This window comes from Lates calcarifer, linkage group LG8, assembly GCF_001640805.2.
Source record: "Lates calcarifer isolate ASB-BC8 linkage group LG8, TLL_Latcal_v3, whole genome shotgun sequence".
Classification (NCBI taxonomy): domain Eukaryota; kingdom Metazoa; phylum Chordata; class Actinopteri; family Centropomidae; genus Lates; species Lates calcarifer.
In genome coordinates this window covers 5,611,204-5,625,903 of record NC_066840.1, presented here as the reverse complement: position 1 = coordinate 5,625,903, position 14,700 = coordinate 5,611,204, and the positions used below count along the sequence as shown (strand labels likewise).

The 14,700-nt window shown below is 40.5% G+C and overlaps 1 protein-coding gene across 1 annotated transcript in view; it reads left to right on the top strand.

Annotated features, from left to right (window-relative positions):
• Positions 1 to 14,700, top strand: part of tenm1 (teneurin transmembrane protein 1) — a 161,143-nt gene that overhangs the window by 117,627 nt on the left and 28,816 nt on the right. Inside the window, 2 exon segments of the mRNA XM_051072179.1 lie at positions 3,608 to 3,773; positions 3,775 to 3,841. Coding sequence (XP_050928136.1) covers positions 3,608 to 3,773; positions 3,775 to 3,841 — 233 coding nt within the window.

Sequence of the window (14,700 nt, the reverse complement as noted above, 5' to 3'; positions counted from 1 at the left end):
GGATTACCAGAACTCTGTTTGGAGGATGCAGCGGTTCATTCACCCAGAGCTGGACTAAAAGCCTGAGGCCTGAGATGTTGGTATGAGCTCTATACACCATGTTCGACAGAAGATTAGACAGATGTTATAGGGTTTGTGTGTGTAGATATGTGTGTGTAGATGTTTGTGTGCCTGTCTGCATGTGCGCCACTATCAGGGGTTATATCGAGACGATTTTGTGTGTGCGTGTGTGGTTGTTTGTGAGAGACACAGAGAGAGTTTATCGGATTTGAAAAGAGAGAGGATTTTTCAAGATGTCATATCTCTAGCATGGGTGTTTATGGTTGTACTGTATGTGTGTGTGTGTACATATGTCTGCAAGTGGAAAAATATAAATGTGCCTGTGATGCACAAACCATAGTAATTAAATACCTACCTGAAGGCCTAAGCCAGTGTTTCCCAACCAGGGTATTTGTACTCCAGGGGGTAAGCTGTTGCCAGGGGGTACGTAGAAAGACTGTAGAGTGGCCCAGATAATTAGATGGATGAATGGCAGAATGTGATTGATAAAAGTAGATAAAGCCAAAAATTATTATTATTGGTAAGTGAATAACATCCACTTTAAAATTGATTCAAATTTGGAACATAACGGATGAAGTCAATGAATGGATAGTGTAGTTAGTCCCACACATCCATTGGGATACTGTACATCAGGAAATAAAAGGTCTTAGCCTGTAGCAACTGGATTCTTCTAAAGGCACTTTGGGTACCCTCACCTCACCCTGGAGGTTTTTCCTTTAGTTCCTGCTTCCTCCTTTTTTCTCCACAGCAGCTTTTTACTGTTAGCGGCACGTTAGTCTTTCTCTTTTATTCTATACTATTGTTCTCCCAAGTCAAATACATTAATTATTCATCCATATTCAGCTTTCAAAGCTTTTCACTCCACGTTCTTCCCAGCAAAGTGCCTATCAGCCAACAGGGCTTCAAAACAAGGTGCTCTCCGAGGGGAGACAATATAGGATGTACTCACTGTGAAACCATAGTCTATTCTTTCCCTTCAAGAGTTTGAGCAAAGAGTAAAGCAAATAGAGGAGGAAGTCCTCTACAATATTATCTGAGAGCCCAGACGGTCGATTCAGAGAGACAGTCAGGAACAGCTAGATCACTATGTCTATCATCTCTGATCATTGTTTTGTTATTATGTGTGGAGGGAACAAGGGAGGCTAGAGTGGGATTGTTTGTGCTGTGGTTGTTATTGTTGTTCATTTCCTTGCCACTGGATAAATGTATTCAGAGCTGTGAGCATCTAATTGAGAATAAGACAGGTGAACTGATTTGTAATCAGTTATATGCACCGTGCAATGCTTGCGGTTGCTTCAAGAGGTCCAACAAATATGATATGCTGCTCAGAGCAGTGGCACACTTTGGAACTCAGTGAATAACTCTCTTAGGATCAAGCTTAAATTATGTATGGGCAGTTCAGTGCAGAGTTCTGTAAACAGTTATGCACTTAATGGACTAGATGACTGACAGCACCCTTGCCTATGTTGCAGTGTTTTTTGTGTGTGGTTTTTTTCAGAGTTGTGAGAAGGTTGAGGCTAACAGCAGAGGGAAGTTTTCTCTTTAGAGATTAATGGTTACTGGGGGTAGAATAGTCTCACTTTGTACAATTGCTGTCCAAAGCAAACAGACAATTAAACTGTAGGAGCCTATTAGTAACCTGTGAGAAAATGTTAAGAAATATAAAAATGTTTTCTGGTCTGTATAACAATGAATATGGCACTGTCAAGCATGACAGTAGAAATATTTTTCTTGACATTGTAATTTCCCTTGTAAGACATTTTCCTTGAATAGAAGAAAAAAAAGCACTTTTACTGGGTGTCTTCGAGTTTAACAGCAGGAAGCTTTTGACTAGACCCAGATGACATTGAATTTCACACTACAGAGTAATTTCTTGGATCTTGCTTAGTTACAATGTTCAAAGTGCAAAGTATAAATTTACCCTCACATCCTTTGCAATCACGGGATTCAAGTCTCAATGATACAACATAATGACCTAATAAAAAAGGTTTTCTGTAATTAGTGAATTCCAAACTATATGTATAGAGGCATGTCAAGCCATCTCTTTGTATCTACATGCACAGTGTTGACTTTCCTCCTACACAAAGCACAGTGCATTGCTCATAGTCAATATAAGGTTAAATTAAGTCAGCGTTCATAGTGTGCTAATTTAAGCCTGAGGCTTACACTGGGGACAAAAGACAGTTTCATTAAAACAGTATGAAAAATACATGATTCCACATACTCTTTCCTTTTATGCCTCATGCTGAATAAACTTCCAGTGTTTGTCCACTCTTACCTCCCATAAACTAACAATAACAGCTAGAACAATAAACAGTCATGTGTCTACATAGCTCATTGGGATTAGGCCACATTACATACAAAGACATATGTACACATACATAAAATACATCTCATGAACATGCTACATGCAGCAGTAGACAACAGAGGTATCATATCACAGAAACATTATATAAGGACGCAGCTCTTGGTAGGCATGAATTATGTTCTCCACCTCATTTAGTTTGCACTTAGGTCCCTTTTTGCTGCCTGACATGTGGATGCTTAAATTCTGTCAGACATATGTCTAGCACATTAAAACCTTGGCTGACACAATAACAAGCAATGGTATGTCTTTGTATACTGCTATTCATACTTACTCATACTATAGGTGAGCGTTGCACAAGCTTGTATAGTTTTACAATACATAATGAAGTCACAATAAGTGAAATTCAATTTTAAATAAAAGAAAATGTCACACACATTGTGTTTTATTGTTACAGTGGATAGATTTACCACAAAAGAATGAATTACATAATGTTTACCTTGACATACGCTTCTATCAGGTTTATACAATGTATAGTCTATACTATACATATAAAAGAATAATGTGAAAAAGCTGTACCATATTACTAAAGCACACTATTTTCCTTCTAAACAGCTCTGCTTCTCCCTGTTTAAAGGATGCTTTACAGTAGTTTTGGGGGGAATTGCACCATTTTTTCTACTGGCACAGAATGTGACAATTGTTTTTCCTTGTTTTTTTTTTGTTTGTATTTTGATGGCTTCACTTCATGGGATTATTACTGTTATAGCAGGGACGTACAAGGAACATATCAGCCACAAGGAACATATCACTGGCTTAATACTGTGAATTCATAAGCTCATACATTTTTTTCTTAACAAACTTACTGATTTAAATTCTTAGAACGAGATTATCACTTATAACTATTACTCAGCTGCTGTGGCTGTGGCCATCTGTACTATTTAAATTAGAGGACATTAATCTTGTTCCAGCGCAGGCACAAGTGTACCCCTGGAGTTTCTCACACTAATGCTATTCACAGGGATGACCTGTTTGCTGCTAAATACCTTGACTTCAACTGATGGTGTTGTCTAGTCATGAATACTGAGTAATATTAGAATTTCCAAAAATAGGACAGCATCACTTTATGTTACTGTGGGTAAATAAGAAAATCAGAAAAAATCCAAAACTTGCTACTAGAAATACTATTATTTGCCACTAGTGTATCATCTAAATCTAATCTTATACACCTTCTCCTATTAGCACCAGTCCTGCTCATAAATACTACCTGGCCATGGACCCAATGGGGGAGGTTCTGTACGTGTCGGACACCAGCAGTCGTAGAGTGTATCGGGTGAGGAACCTTGGGCAGCCAAAAGACCCGTCACGTAACCTGGAGGTAGTGGCCGGGACAGGCGAGCAGTGTCTAGCCTTTTGACCAGAGCCACTGTGGAGAAGGCAGGAAGGCCACTGAAGCTGCACTCAATAACCCTCGAGGTAAGAGAAAATAGACACTACATGTGAAGAACTCGCTTTCTCAATCAGCTCATAGTTACTACACTATAGTTACTGTTGCCATGAGCATGAACTACACTTATCATCCATCCAGGCTAATATACAGAGATGTTTGATCAGTACTCACCGATCATTATTCAGTAATATTTCTGCACCTAGCTGGAGGACCAGGCTGAGAGTAGTTTTCTGAAGGTCAGTGTTTTTGTATTGAAGCAGCTCATTACACTGGCAGTTTCAAGTCAGTTTTGCTGATTTAATGACAAAAAAATGTAGGTATGCATGTATTTCACCACAGAGTGCAGTACCTTGAGTATCAGTATTGAAATTGTCACAGAAACTATTGTGCTCTCATAAAAAGTCAGTTTGATAACCCTGGAAATATCTCTGAGACATTGTATACTTTGAACAGTGTTCTCCCTGAAGTGCAATATTTATAAAATGGTAATTTGTCTGAGAAGGTGGTCTTTTCATATGAAAATATTGTGCTTAGATTTTAGACATTTTTATCATCCATCAGTCCATTTTGGTGAAAATGCAGTTTTACAAAATGTAGAATCATAGATAATATAGGAGGATCTATAAATTCCTCCTGTGACATGTCCTGTCTGTGGGAGGTTGCTGTTTTTACTCTAACCTACTCGATTCTTCGCTCTTGTTCAGAAATATTCTCTCTCTCCAGACCGACTCCCCACATTTTGAATTATGTGTAAATTATTAATTATTGGATAACAAGCAGAGTGAACTCGTGTTCTACTTTGTCAGACAAAAGACAATCATGGTACAAACCCACTGTGATTAAATGTGTTCCCTAAATTACAGTGCAGACTTTCTTTATTATTCAAATGTAAATATGTTTATATGTATATCCTCTGAAGTGTAAACCATAAGTAAGTATTACTGTTATGACTGATTTCTATGTTGTGTTTTGACTAAAAGACACAGTCATTTAAAGCTGTGTTTCTCCTATAATTCATAAAATTGCACTTTCATCGTAACCCTCAAATATTTAGATATGCTATGGTATTAAAATAATGCTTAATTGGTTCAAGGATCCTACTGTGCACTGCCACAAAAACACCCCATCACATCCTCACCAGCAGCATGTGCTGTTGACAACAGCAAGGATGGATTGATGGATTCACGCTGGTTGTGCCTCTTTCTATTTCTCAACACTGCCATCAGCATTTTTTAAATAAAAATTGATTTAACTAGGCATTATTAATTTTTCCACTCTTCAGTTGTCCAATTTCAGTGATTATCATTGTTGGTCAAAGTTACTTTTAAAGGTAATTACTTAATTTACTTAATGCGATTTACCTTTAAAATAACTGTTATAAAATGTCCTTTTTATATCAAGAAAATTACCTGCCTTGTCTGCCAAATTACTGATAGACCTTTCACATTGCAGATGTTTTGCCATGTCACAGCAGGAAAAGCAGAAGTGTGGCTAATAAAAACTGTAATCATGGCTGGAGTGCATTCAGGTGTTCCAGTTTCACGGCGCTGGCATTGTGCATGCTGGCTCACTGGCTTATACATCAGTGGAACAAGGCCATCTTAAATGTCATTAGTAGCATGTTGTTATCGTGCTATTACAAGTCACAATGTCTATGATTGGAAGAGAAGGTCTATTGTGTAAGCTTTGCTCACTACATATAAAGCTCTGGAAATGGACCAGTTTACTCTGGGTTGCATTGACTTGTCCACAAAGCCTAAATTATAAGACTTGTAAGAAGTATATTACTCTATATTTGCTTTCTTTTCCTGATTATTTATAGCTACACATTACCACACAGGCAATTAGACCTCTGCTCATGCTGCGTTCATGTCAATGAATGTACTGTACATTATATTTATGTATACAGTACATACCCACACAGTCCTGCCAACTTCACCTGGTTTCCTTTACTACACAAACTGACCAATAATTGCACGCACTGCCATCCAGAGGAAGGATGTTTCTGTTATTTGAAGATACTCTGTGAAAAACGGGGAATGGCTGGCCTTTAGAACAAGATAAAAATATAGTAATTGTCACGACAAGAAAAGTTATTTGATCTTTTTATTAAAATGACAATAATAGCCTGACTAATAGGGTAAGCATGGCTTCCCCTGGCTTATGGGAGAAAATGGCATTTGTAGGCGCTAAACTTAACCAAAATACGCCTGTCATATTAAGCTTTTCTAATACGGCGAAGTCTGCAGATTCAGCTCTGATTCCCTGCTAGCTTTAGCCCAGTTCAAGTCATTTGAATTAATGCACATATATTTCAGACATTAAGCCTGGAGTGTCGATTTGAATTGGTTAATCGTTCTACCCTTACTTATTAGCTGACAAGAGTGGATTCCAGCAATGTGTCTTGTCTGCCATTGTACTACATTTCTATTTCCTTTCTTCTGCCCTGCCTGGAACAAGCCGTACTAGTGTCTTCTGACTTTTGTCATCAATAAGGCATTGTCACCCAGGGGAGAGCTGGAGTTTGGAAAGTTTTTTTTTTTTTCATTGCACTAAAGCTAGATGTAAAATGTTATATGACTATACAAAGTCCAACAGCTTGGACAAAGGTCTAAAACACTGAAACCAGTTGTTGTTAAGAGATAAACCATATTTCATTTAGCTGGACTTATATTTGTATTATATTGTATCATTTTTCAGCTGCATTTTTCAATAGTTGAAATGAGAAATTAATTTGAACTTGCACTAATTATTATGACATTTGTAAAGACACATTTTTGATCACTCTCGTTAAACTAACCTAAGCTAAATTTGAGTTTTTGACAATGTGGCAGGTTAGTACAGTCAGTTAGTTAGTGGCACAAACCCAAATTTCCTTTGGTTTGTATTCTGATACACAGTATATATACACGCCTGACAGTGATGACCATGAATATAAATGGAAGTAAAGGACAAAGGGACAAACAGAGAACAATGTCAGGAGGAGGAGAGCACAAAGTTATCTATCATTCATCATTGTCATCGTGGTGTCCATGAATTGGCTAATAAATTGTGATGTAATTTTAGGACGGCACAGCAAAATATGAACCTGGATTTGTTTATGGACAGGAGGAAGTGGGACAATATGGACCCTTCCCTCTAATAATTTATCTGCCTTTCCAATACTTGGATGGAAAGCTTAAAAAAACAACGTTGTTGTGCTTTGGTCAGTGACACTGAACTCACCATGGATACATTCAAACTTGTGTCCTCATTCTGAAAAGATGCATTGGTTTACTTACTGAGGCTGAAATTGCAGATTATTATGCCTTTTTTTTTTTTTATTCCACCGCCCAGCATCAGTGCAATCAGGCTATTACATAGCTGATATCATATACTGTAGTCTGGAAAGGGCAAAATAGGACTAGATTGGACTTGTGGGGCCTGCATTTGTACAAAACACTAGCTGCCAGGAAGAAGAAACAATCTGTTTACTGCCTTCACCAATCACACCCACACACCTGGCCACCTCTTAGTCCCCAGGTCGCACAGGAGATTTAGCCACAGGCCTGTCACTCAGGCTACACCCACAGTCCTGCATGGCCTCTCCTGTCAGTCACACTCAGCTTGCGCATGCAATGCAATCTGACGTTGGAGGCAGACAGCCTGTCGATATGGAGCACAATAAACAAATGTAGTGTAGAAGTGTCTTCGCTCTTCAAATGTCACTAGTTCTAAAGACAAAGTAGATCCAAATTTAATAGCAGAACTTTGATTTTTAGTTCCTCTAACTTCCTTAGTTTATTCAGACAGAAAAGGGAAAAAGAAAAAAAGATGATAAGAGAAAAACAAGATTGGAGATGATTCCTGTTACAATTTGATGGACGATCTGAAGACTATTATTCTCAGTGTATGTGCCCCTTATACCTTAGAACATGTTGTATCTCTGCTTTTATACAGTAATAGAATATTCAGTCCCAAGACTCCTCCTGTTCTCTCACGATCAGGTATTTTATACTCTTTGACTCACTGCACTTCACAGACTCTCTTCTGTGGCCATTGTGCTCCAACTAACCAGCTCTTATAAACGCTCTGGAGATTTCTGCCTGGAGCCCTCTGGTTCCCTGTCATCCATCTGCCACAGCCCACACTCTTCCTCCTCCTCCTCCTCCTCGCACCCTCTTACCAAAGGTAATGAGTGGTAGACTTCACAGAGAAATATCTGTCCATTTCTTTTTTGATTCTCTGGCATTGATCTTGTCTTGTGTCCTCTGGTGAGCTCCTTGCACCAAATTAGAGCCTTTCCTCTTTTTCTCTGCTCTCTCCATCTCTTTTTCTATCCCTCCCCCTGTCTCATTGATGAATCATCCCTGTGCCCTGTTGTTGACATAGCCTCAGTAGGCCTGCTGTGACACACAATATTGTTACAACACGGCAAACAGTTGTTAAATAGTAATCCATAATTTTAATTTAGCCAACAATGTTGCAGCACTATTGAGCCCGCTGCCACTGCCCAAGTTTATAGTCTCTCCATAGCGTAAGCTGCTGGGATTATCTTGTGTCCTTCAAACACTCACTTATGAATACAAGATCTGGGGCATTGTTTAGAGTTGGCTCCACATGCGCTCCTGCAGTCAATTAGCGTGGTAAATAAAAGGCCTTGCTCCATTTAGGACGGATCCCATGTCTGACATGAAAGAGGCGTCGGTCCCACAGGACACAACAGCCTTGGCTCGCATCTCTGGGCTCCTTTTGTTCACAACATGAAGGGGTTTTCTTTTCTTTACACATTTGGTGAATAATAGTTGTGTGAATATAAAAACATCTGTGTCTGTGTTTCATGTGTTGGTTTGGACTGAGGGGTTCAGAGTGACTCCAGTGATTGAGAGTTTAGTTGTTGGTGTTTGCCATGCGCAGGTCTTATCTATTATTTGTTGACTAGTCCCAGACAGCAAAGCTGACGTCCACAGAGACAGGTGTGCGTGCATCTTTGTGTGTGCGCTTGCAGTGTCAGTCTCTCACTCTGACCCACAGGGGGCAGACTAATGCCCTTATCAGAAGCTGACATGCTGCCACCACATTTCTCCCTCTTGCCCCATCGGCCTCTCTCTCCCTGCTCTTCTTTTCTCTCCTCTGCATTCTTTCTGTCTCTGTCTCCGTCTCTCTCTTCCCCCACACAGACAGACACAACACATTTGTCCCCATCTCACTCAGCCCCAGAGCTGCAAGGCATGCCATCGGAGTTGAGATAGCAGGGCCAGGGTGCCAAATGAAGGAGTGGGGGTTTAAAGCTGGTCGTGGTTATTAGCATGTTGAGCAGCCAGGGAATTTAAAAAGAAGAGACACAGCCAGGGGGTAAATACGCTTCACATGGCTCATAGCTGCGTGGCCACCAAACTCAGACCAGTGCAGCCGGGTTTCGTGTTGTACAGTATCTGTTTTGGCTGGTGGTTGATGTATAAGCAGCTTAGGTGAAGGAATATCTTTGCACGCTGGATGCCGGTCTCATTTACAGAAATGGCTGAAAACATGGCAGTGTGCATAGGAGCGTTTCCCAGTTTGTTTCGTCAGTGTGAATCAAGCATTCGATGTTGTCAGCAAGCCCGTACTCAAACCATTGACTCAGCAAACATCGGCTCCCTGCTTTTACTCCAGCAGCGGAGTCATATGAGTGGTACTGTCCTTTAACTGCACTGCTCTAATCACTGCAGCCTGCATTTCCCTTTTCTCGAATATGCCACTTCCCAAACTGTATTCGCTGGCTGCAGCAGTGAAGTTATAAGATCTCCTAGGGCTGTGTAGCCTCTATGCCAGCTGCTTTGCGTTATAACTTTGGAATGAATATGCCATTGTTATTCTACCTCTGGCTCCCATAGCATTTAGGGCAGAGTGATTATTGCATCTCGCAAAATAGAGAAAGAGAGAGGGAGAGGGGGAGAGGATTAAATTGATAGAGAAAAAAAAAGGAGCTCAGAACTGAGTGAGAGAGAGAGAGAGAGAGAGAGAGAATGAGGGAGAAAGTGAGAGCAACAGAGAACAAAAATAATATGAAATTAATAGAGAAAAATGGGAAATGGAAGGAAAGAGAGAACAAGAGAATGAATGAAATGGATAAAGAGAGAGAGAGAGAACTCAGTGTTTTGCGTCTAAATCCTGCAGCGTGCAGCAGTCCCACACCTCATCTGCATATTAAACTGGCCCTGTGGCTGCCTTCTCTCTCAGAGGGTCAACTATCATTGTTTCTGTTGGTTTAAACAGAGCACTACTTCGCAAAACAAGGGCATCAGATAAGTCACACTGTGTTTTTAGCTTCAAGATTTGGTTTATGTGTGAGCGTGTGCATATGTGTGCGCAATTTTTAACAGCCTGCTCCTGTGTTTCATTTCACATTGACCGAGCTTTTGTCTTTGCCCCTGGACATTCCTGCATTAATGATACACACATGAATTAATCACACAGCAAGGCAAACAGCAGCATACTCCATGATAATGCAAAACAGAGAGACGCCATTGGGTCATGCTATTTCTGCCACAGCTTGTTTTCTCACTGCAGCATCCATGATAATTAGACGATCGGCAATGGGTTGTGCAACAGACGTGCATCACTGAGCAGCCACAATATGAGGTTCTGCCAGGGACTCGTTTCTCCCAAAACTAATGCTAATAATATAGCTGCCAGCGGCAAATCCGGAGGGCCAAGCAAAAGCGCATCAAGCAAAAGCACACAGCACACAGGTACATCGAGGACTTGTCCAGCCAGTGAGCAATTTTTACATGATTGGAGAAAGAATTGCAAAGATAAGGCCCACATCTTGTTTGTTTATTTACTGCTGACTTTGTGACAGCCAAATAGTCTGCAATATGTAGTTGAGTGTTCCTGACAGCTGCAGGAATCTTAAAACTATTCACTCACTCATATGAAGCAGTGATAAGCCTGTTAAACTATATTGCATTGTGGCACACGAGAAAGTCAGCTTTGGTAAATAATACATACACACTCACTTTAGAGTACATGTTTGCATTGAAAATTCCCAGCTGACCTTTGGTCTTGAACATGTGATGTGCTATGCTGTACTGTACAGTGCCACAAGTTATACTGTATGTGGGTTTCTGAATGTTCCTATGTTCTGGATAAAAAAAAGAAATAGGAAAAATTAGAATGACCCAAATGTTAATTATGTGATCTTTTCCTTTTTAAGATAGAATTGAGATATTGTCATGAAACACTGTGAAATTTGTGAGATGTGTTAGTGTTGTCATACTGAGGCCAAAATTTGCTGTTCCATCTAACTGAAGTCAACTACAAGGCTAGTGTGGAGTCTGAAAACTGTTGAATAAAACAACAAGTTCACATCCCCAAAAGACAAAATATGTGGTTGTCACCTCATGTGCAAGAGCTAATAGTTTACTCAAGGGAGTGCTGAAAAAAAAAAGCAGCACATGATCCTAGGATGCCACAGACTATGTTGGAATGTAAACATTATGAATTTTCTAACCTGCTAACTCTGTGCAGTCACACATTTTCTGCCATGCTTGAGATTTTTTCCTCCAGTATCAGTAGTATAGCAGAATAGAGTTACATAACTCTTTGAATTCAGAGAAGCACAAAATTTCTTTCTATAGTAAAACTGCTGCCATCAAAATGTCTGTATATTTAGGGTCAGAACAGCTCCTCTCTCCACTGGATATAATGTCACTGAATGAAATGTCGGACCTAAGCTTTTGGTGTGAATGTCCTGTAAGAGGTTTGTCTGGGCTATAACAAGGTCACACTTCTTCTGTGTAATCATTATTTCACTACCACAAGAGGCTGGTTGTCAGGAGATGTAGACATAGGTCATTTAAACATTTGAACAAATGCATTTTTTCTGGTAAAGACGGTCTGGAATGTGATGAGACAGCTTCTTCCAGACAGAATGAGGACTCAGCTGTCAAACACCATAAATGATCTCAACAAAACTCAAAATAGTTGCTGATTTTACTGAAAACTGATCAAAACTGTGTTCACTGTGGCCTGTCTCAATCTGCAGACCTACAGACAGTGGACAGAAGTTTTCAATACAGGAGTGTGCTATAGCCCAAAATATAATCTCAACTTTGGCCTGGAGGATTGGTAGAAATCTACCACCAAGAACAGATACTTTGAAAGTAGTGGCAAAATAAAGACATCCCAGTATTTCTACCAGCTGCATATGGTTAAGAAAAGATCAAATAAGTAGAAGTTCAGAGAAATGCATTCTTTGACGTTGACCAGACCCTGTTTACTCAGAAAACTCAATTTGAGCCAAAAAATCTCAGAGAAAAAGAAGCTTGATGATACATTAAAACATGACTTGAATTTGAGCTTGATGGCAGTGTTAGATGGATCATTCCATTAAACTCATTGTCATGCACTGTCATGTGGCTGGTTTGTTTGTCACCAGATAAATGGATTAGATGTGTCTCTGAGTACTTCGAAAAACAGGGATCCATCTCACAAAGTAGCTAGTCTGCGTCCTAATCACCATGGGTCAGGGGAGGACTCATAGATATTCTGGGAGGAAATAGTCTGCCCACTGCCAAGATTTACTAAGGACCAAAGAAAATATAGTCAATGGGCTTAGTAGAGGCAAATTTATGCTGACTTAAAACGAGGCACTACCTGTAAAACGCCTGCTATTCAAGTAATGTATTAGGTAGAACACTATACAGACTGACAGCTACCTTGTTTGTAGTCGGAGTGTGTAGGGTAGCTTCAGAGAGATTACTGAAGCTCACTGTGTGTGTAATGAAGCCCTGAGTCAATAAGAGATGCAGGCTCAAGGCCAAAGGCTGAGCCTGTGCATCAAAGGTGCTACGTTTGTGCGAGTCAGTGTGTCTGTGCATGCTTGTTTTTGATTGACAGCCTCTGGGTCTCTGGACCTACTCTGCTTCTCCCAGTGAATTGACACAGAGTTAGTTATGGGTGCCTTGTTAAAAGTATATGTCAGGTTGACAACATCAGTGTGATCATGGGAAATGTGACACGCGTGTCCCTTTAACTGGTCAAGATGGCCGCTGCTGGCAGCTGGCCTGTCAACCTCCACTGGGAGCCTGGCGAGGTGACAGGAGGAGTGGAGCTTTGCCACTGTGGAGGAATAAATTGCATTTACTCGCAGTGCATGCCCAACACACAAACACACACACACACATACACAGATGGAAGCATTTGTCTCGGTCAGGGGGAGTGGAGGGGGTTTTGATGAGGGGAGAGATAGTGAACTTGTGTCCATGCAGGTCGTCTCTACCTTGATTCTTTAAACACACTGACAGAAAGATGAATAAGAAGAGTGATGGTGGCAGGCACAGTTTGGCTTGGCAGTCCAATTGAACCTGCCTGTGTGACAGTGGGGAGGGGGGCAGCTCCTGTTATGGGAATGCGAAAACAGAGCCAGTAAATGTTTGCACCTGGGAACCATTATCACCTGCAGCTCTTCAATAGGCCAATGGGCAGACCTCCATCCAAAGATGCGCTCACACAGTCCTTGTGGAACAAGTGGAAGCAAAATCTGAAATGGCTGCAGAGCCAGCTATCTCTGATAAGGACTGCACTGGAGAAGCCTCTGGCTCAGTTGCTGTGATATCTTTGTATGTGCAAAACTATGTTTGGGTGGAAGCTGCACATACAGTTTTGCAATCCTTAATAGTTTAGTGCCTCTTTTCCACTTTTTCAGTCGTTAAAACATTTGTTTCCTCCCATCTGATCCCATTTCCTCTTTCTGCCAGTGCACAGCCTCATTGGCTTGTTGTTGTGATGGCGTGTTTGGTAAAAGAGCCTCTATTGATAGACCTCCTTGTGTTTGTTTGATGTTCTAAACAGTGCAACATAATCTTCAGACGCTCTGCACTGATCCAAACCCCTCAGCCTTTCATGGAGTTTTCTAGTCCAAAGCATTTCAATTGCTTTTATAATTGAGTTTGTCTGCTGCCTCTGTGATTGCTTTGGATCTCTCTTTTGCTATCAAACAAGGCAATTACTGCCAAGTCGCATATTTTCACAAAAAATGTTTATTCGCACAAAAATTAGCATGCAACTATTGCAAAAACTCTTTTCAGTTCTCTGCATGCTCACAATGTCTCGCCTCACCATACATGTGTAATCGGGAACGACCAGCTCGAAAAAAAAAGGCAGCTATCAATAATTAATTGATGCGGGTTAATATGTTAACAAACTTATAGTGCTTGATAATTAGATGAGCCACAGTGTCTGATTCAGACTTAATTACTAAGCCACTGTCTGTTCTGTGGGGCTTTAATGAATAATTAATTATAAGAAGCATGAATTATTTCTGCTTACCAAAGATCTACCAGTAATACACGCCCGTCCTCGTTTATGGTCCTATCTTGTATTGATTGATGATAAGTGTTTGATTGGGGAAAATAAGAGCTATCACTTGTACTACTACTACAGTACTGCAGTTCATAGATGTGTGTGTCACAGATCACGGAGCAGTGTTTGATGTAGAATGTACAGAGTCACCATGTGATTGATGGCAGCATCAACAAAATACATGTAATGTGACTTTTTTTCAAATACAAGCATAGAATTAAAGACTCTCAAATGCACACACAAATCTGAGCACACTAGTTCTCACACTCAAAATGGTGCATAGTGCCATTTAACAGTGCTGAGATTTGAGAGAGCAGGTTATTTCCCCCCCCTCAGTGTCTTCACAAAAGTTGTGTGTGTGTGTGTGTGTGTGTGGGTGGGTGAGAGTGTGAATTTCCCATCTGCAGACACACTGATTTATCCGCTCTATATTTGCATATGCGTGCAATGTGATTAACTGCCATGCCTTATCTTTTCGCCTAGCTACTTCACCGCACGCATGCATACACACACACACACCCACACTCACACACACCACAACGCAGGTTTGCACACATTG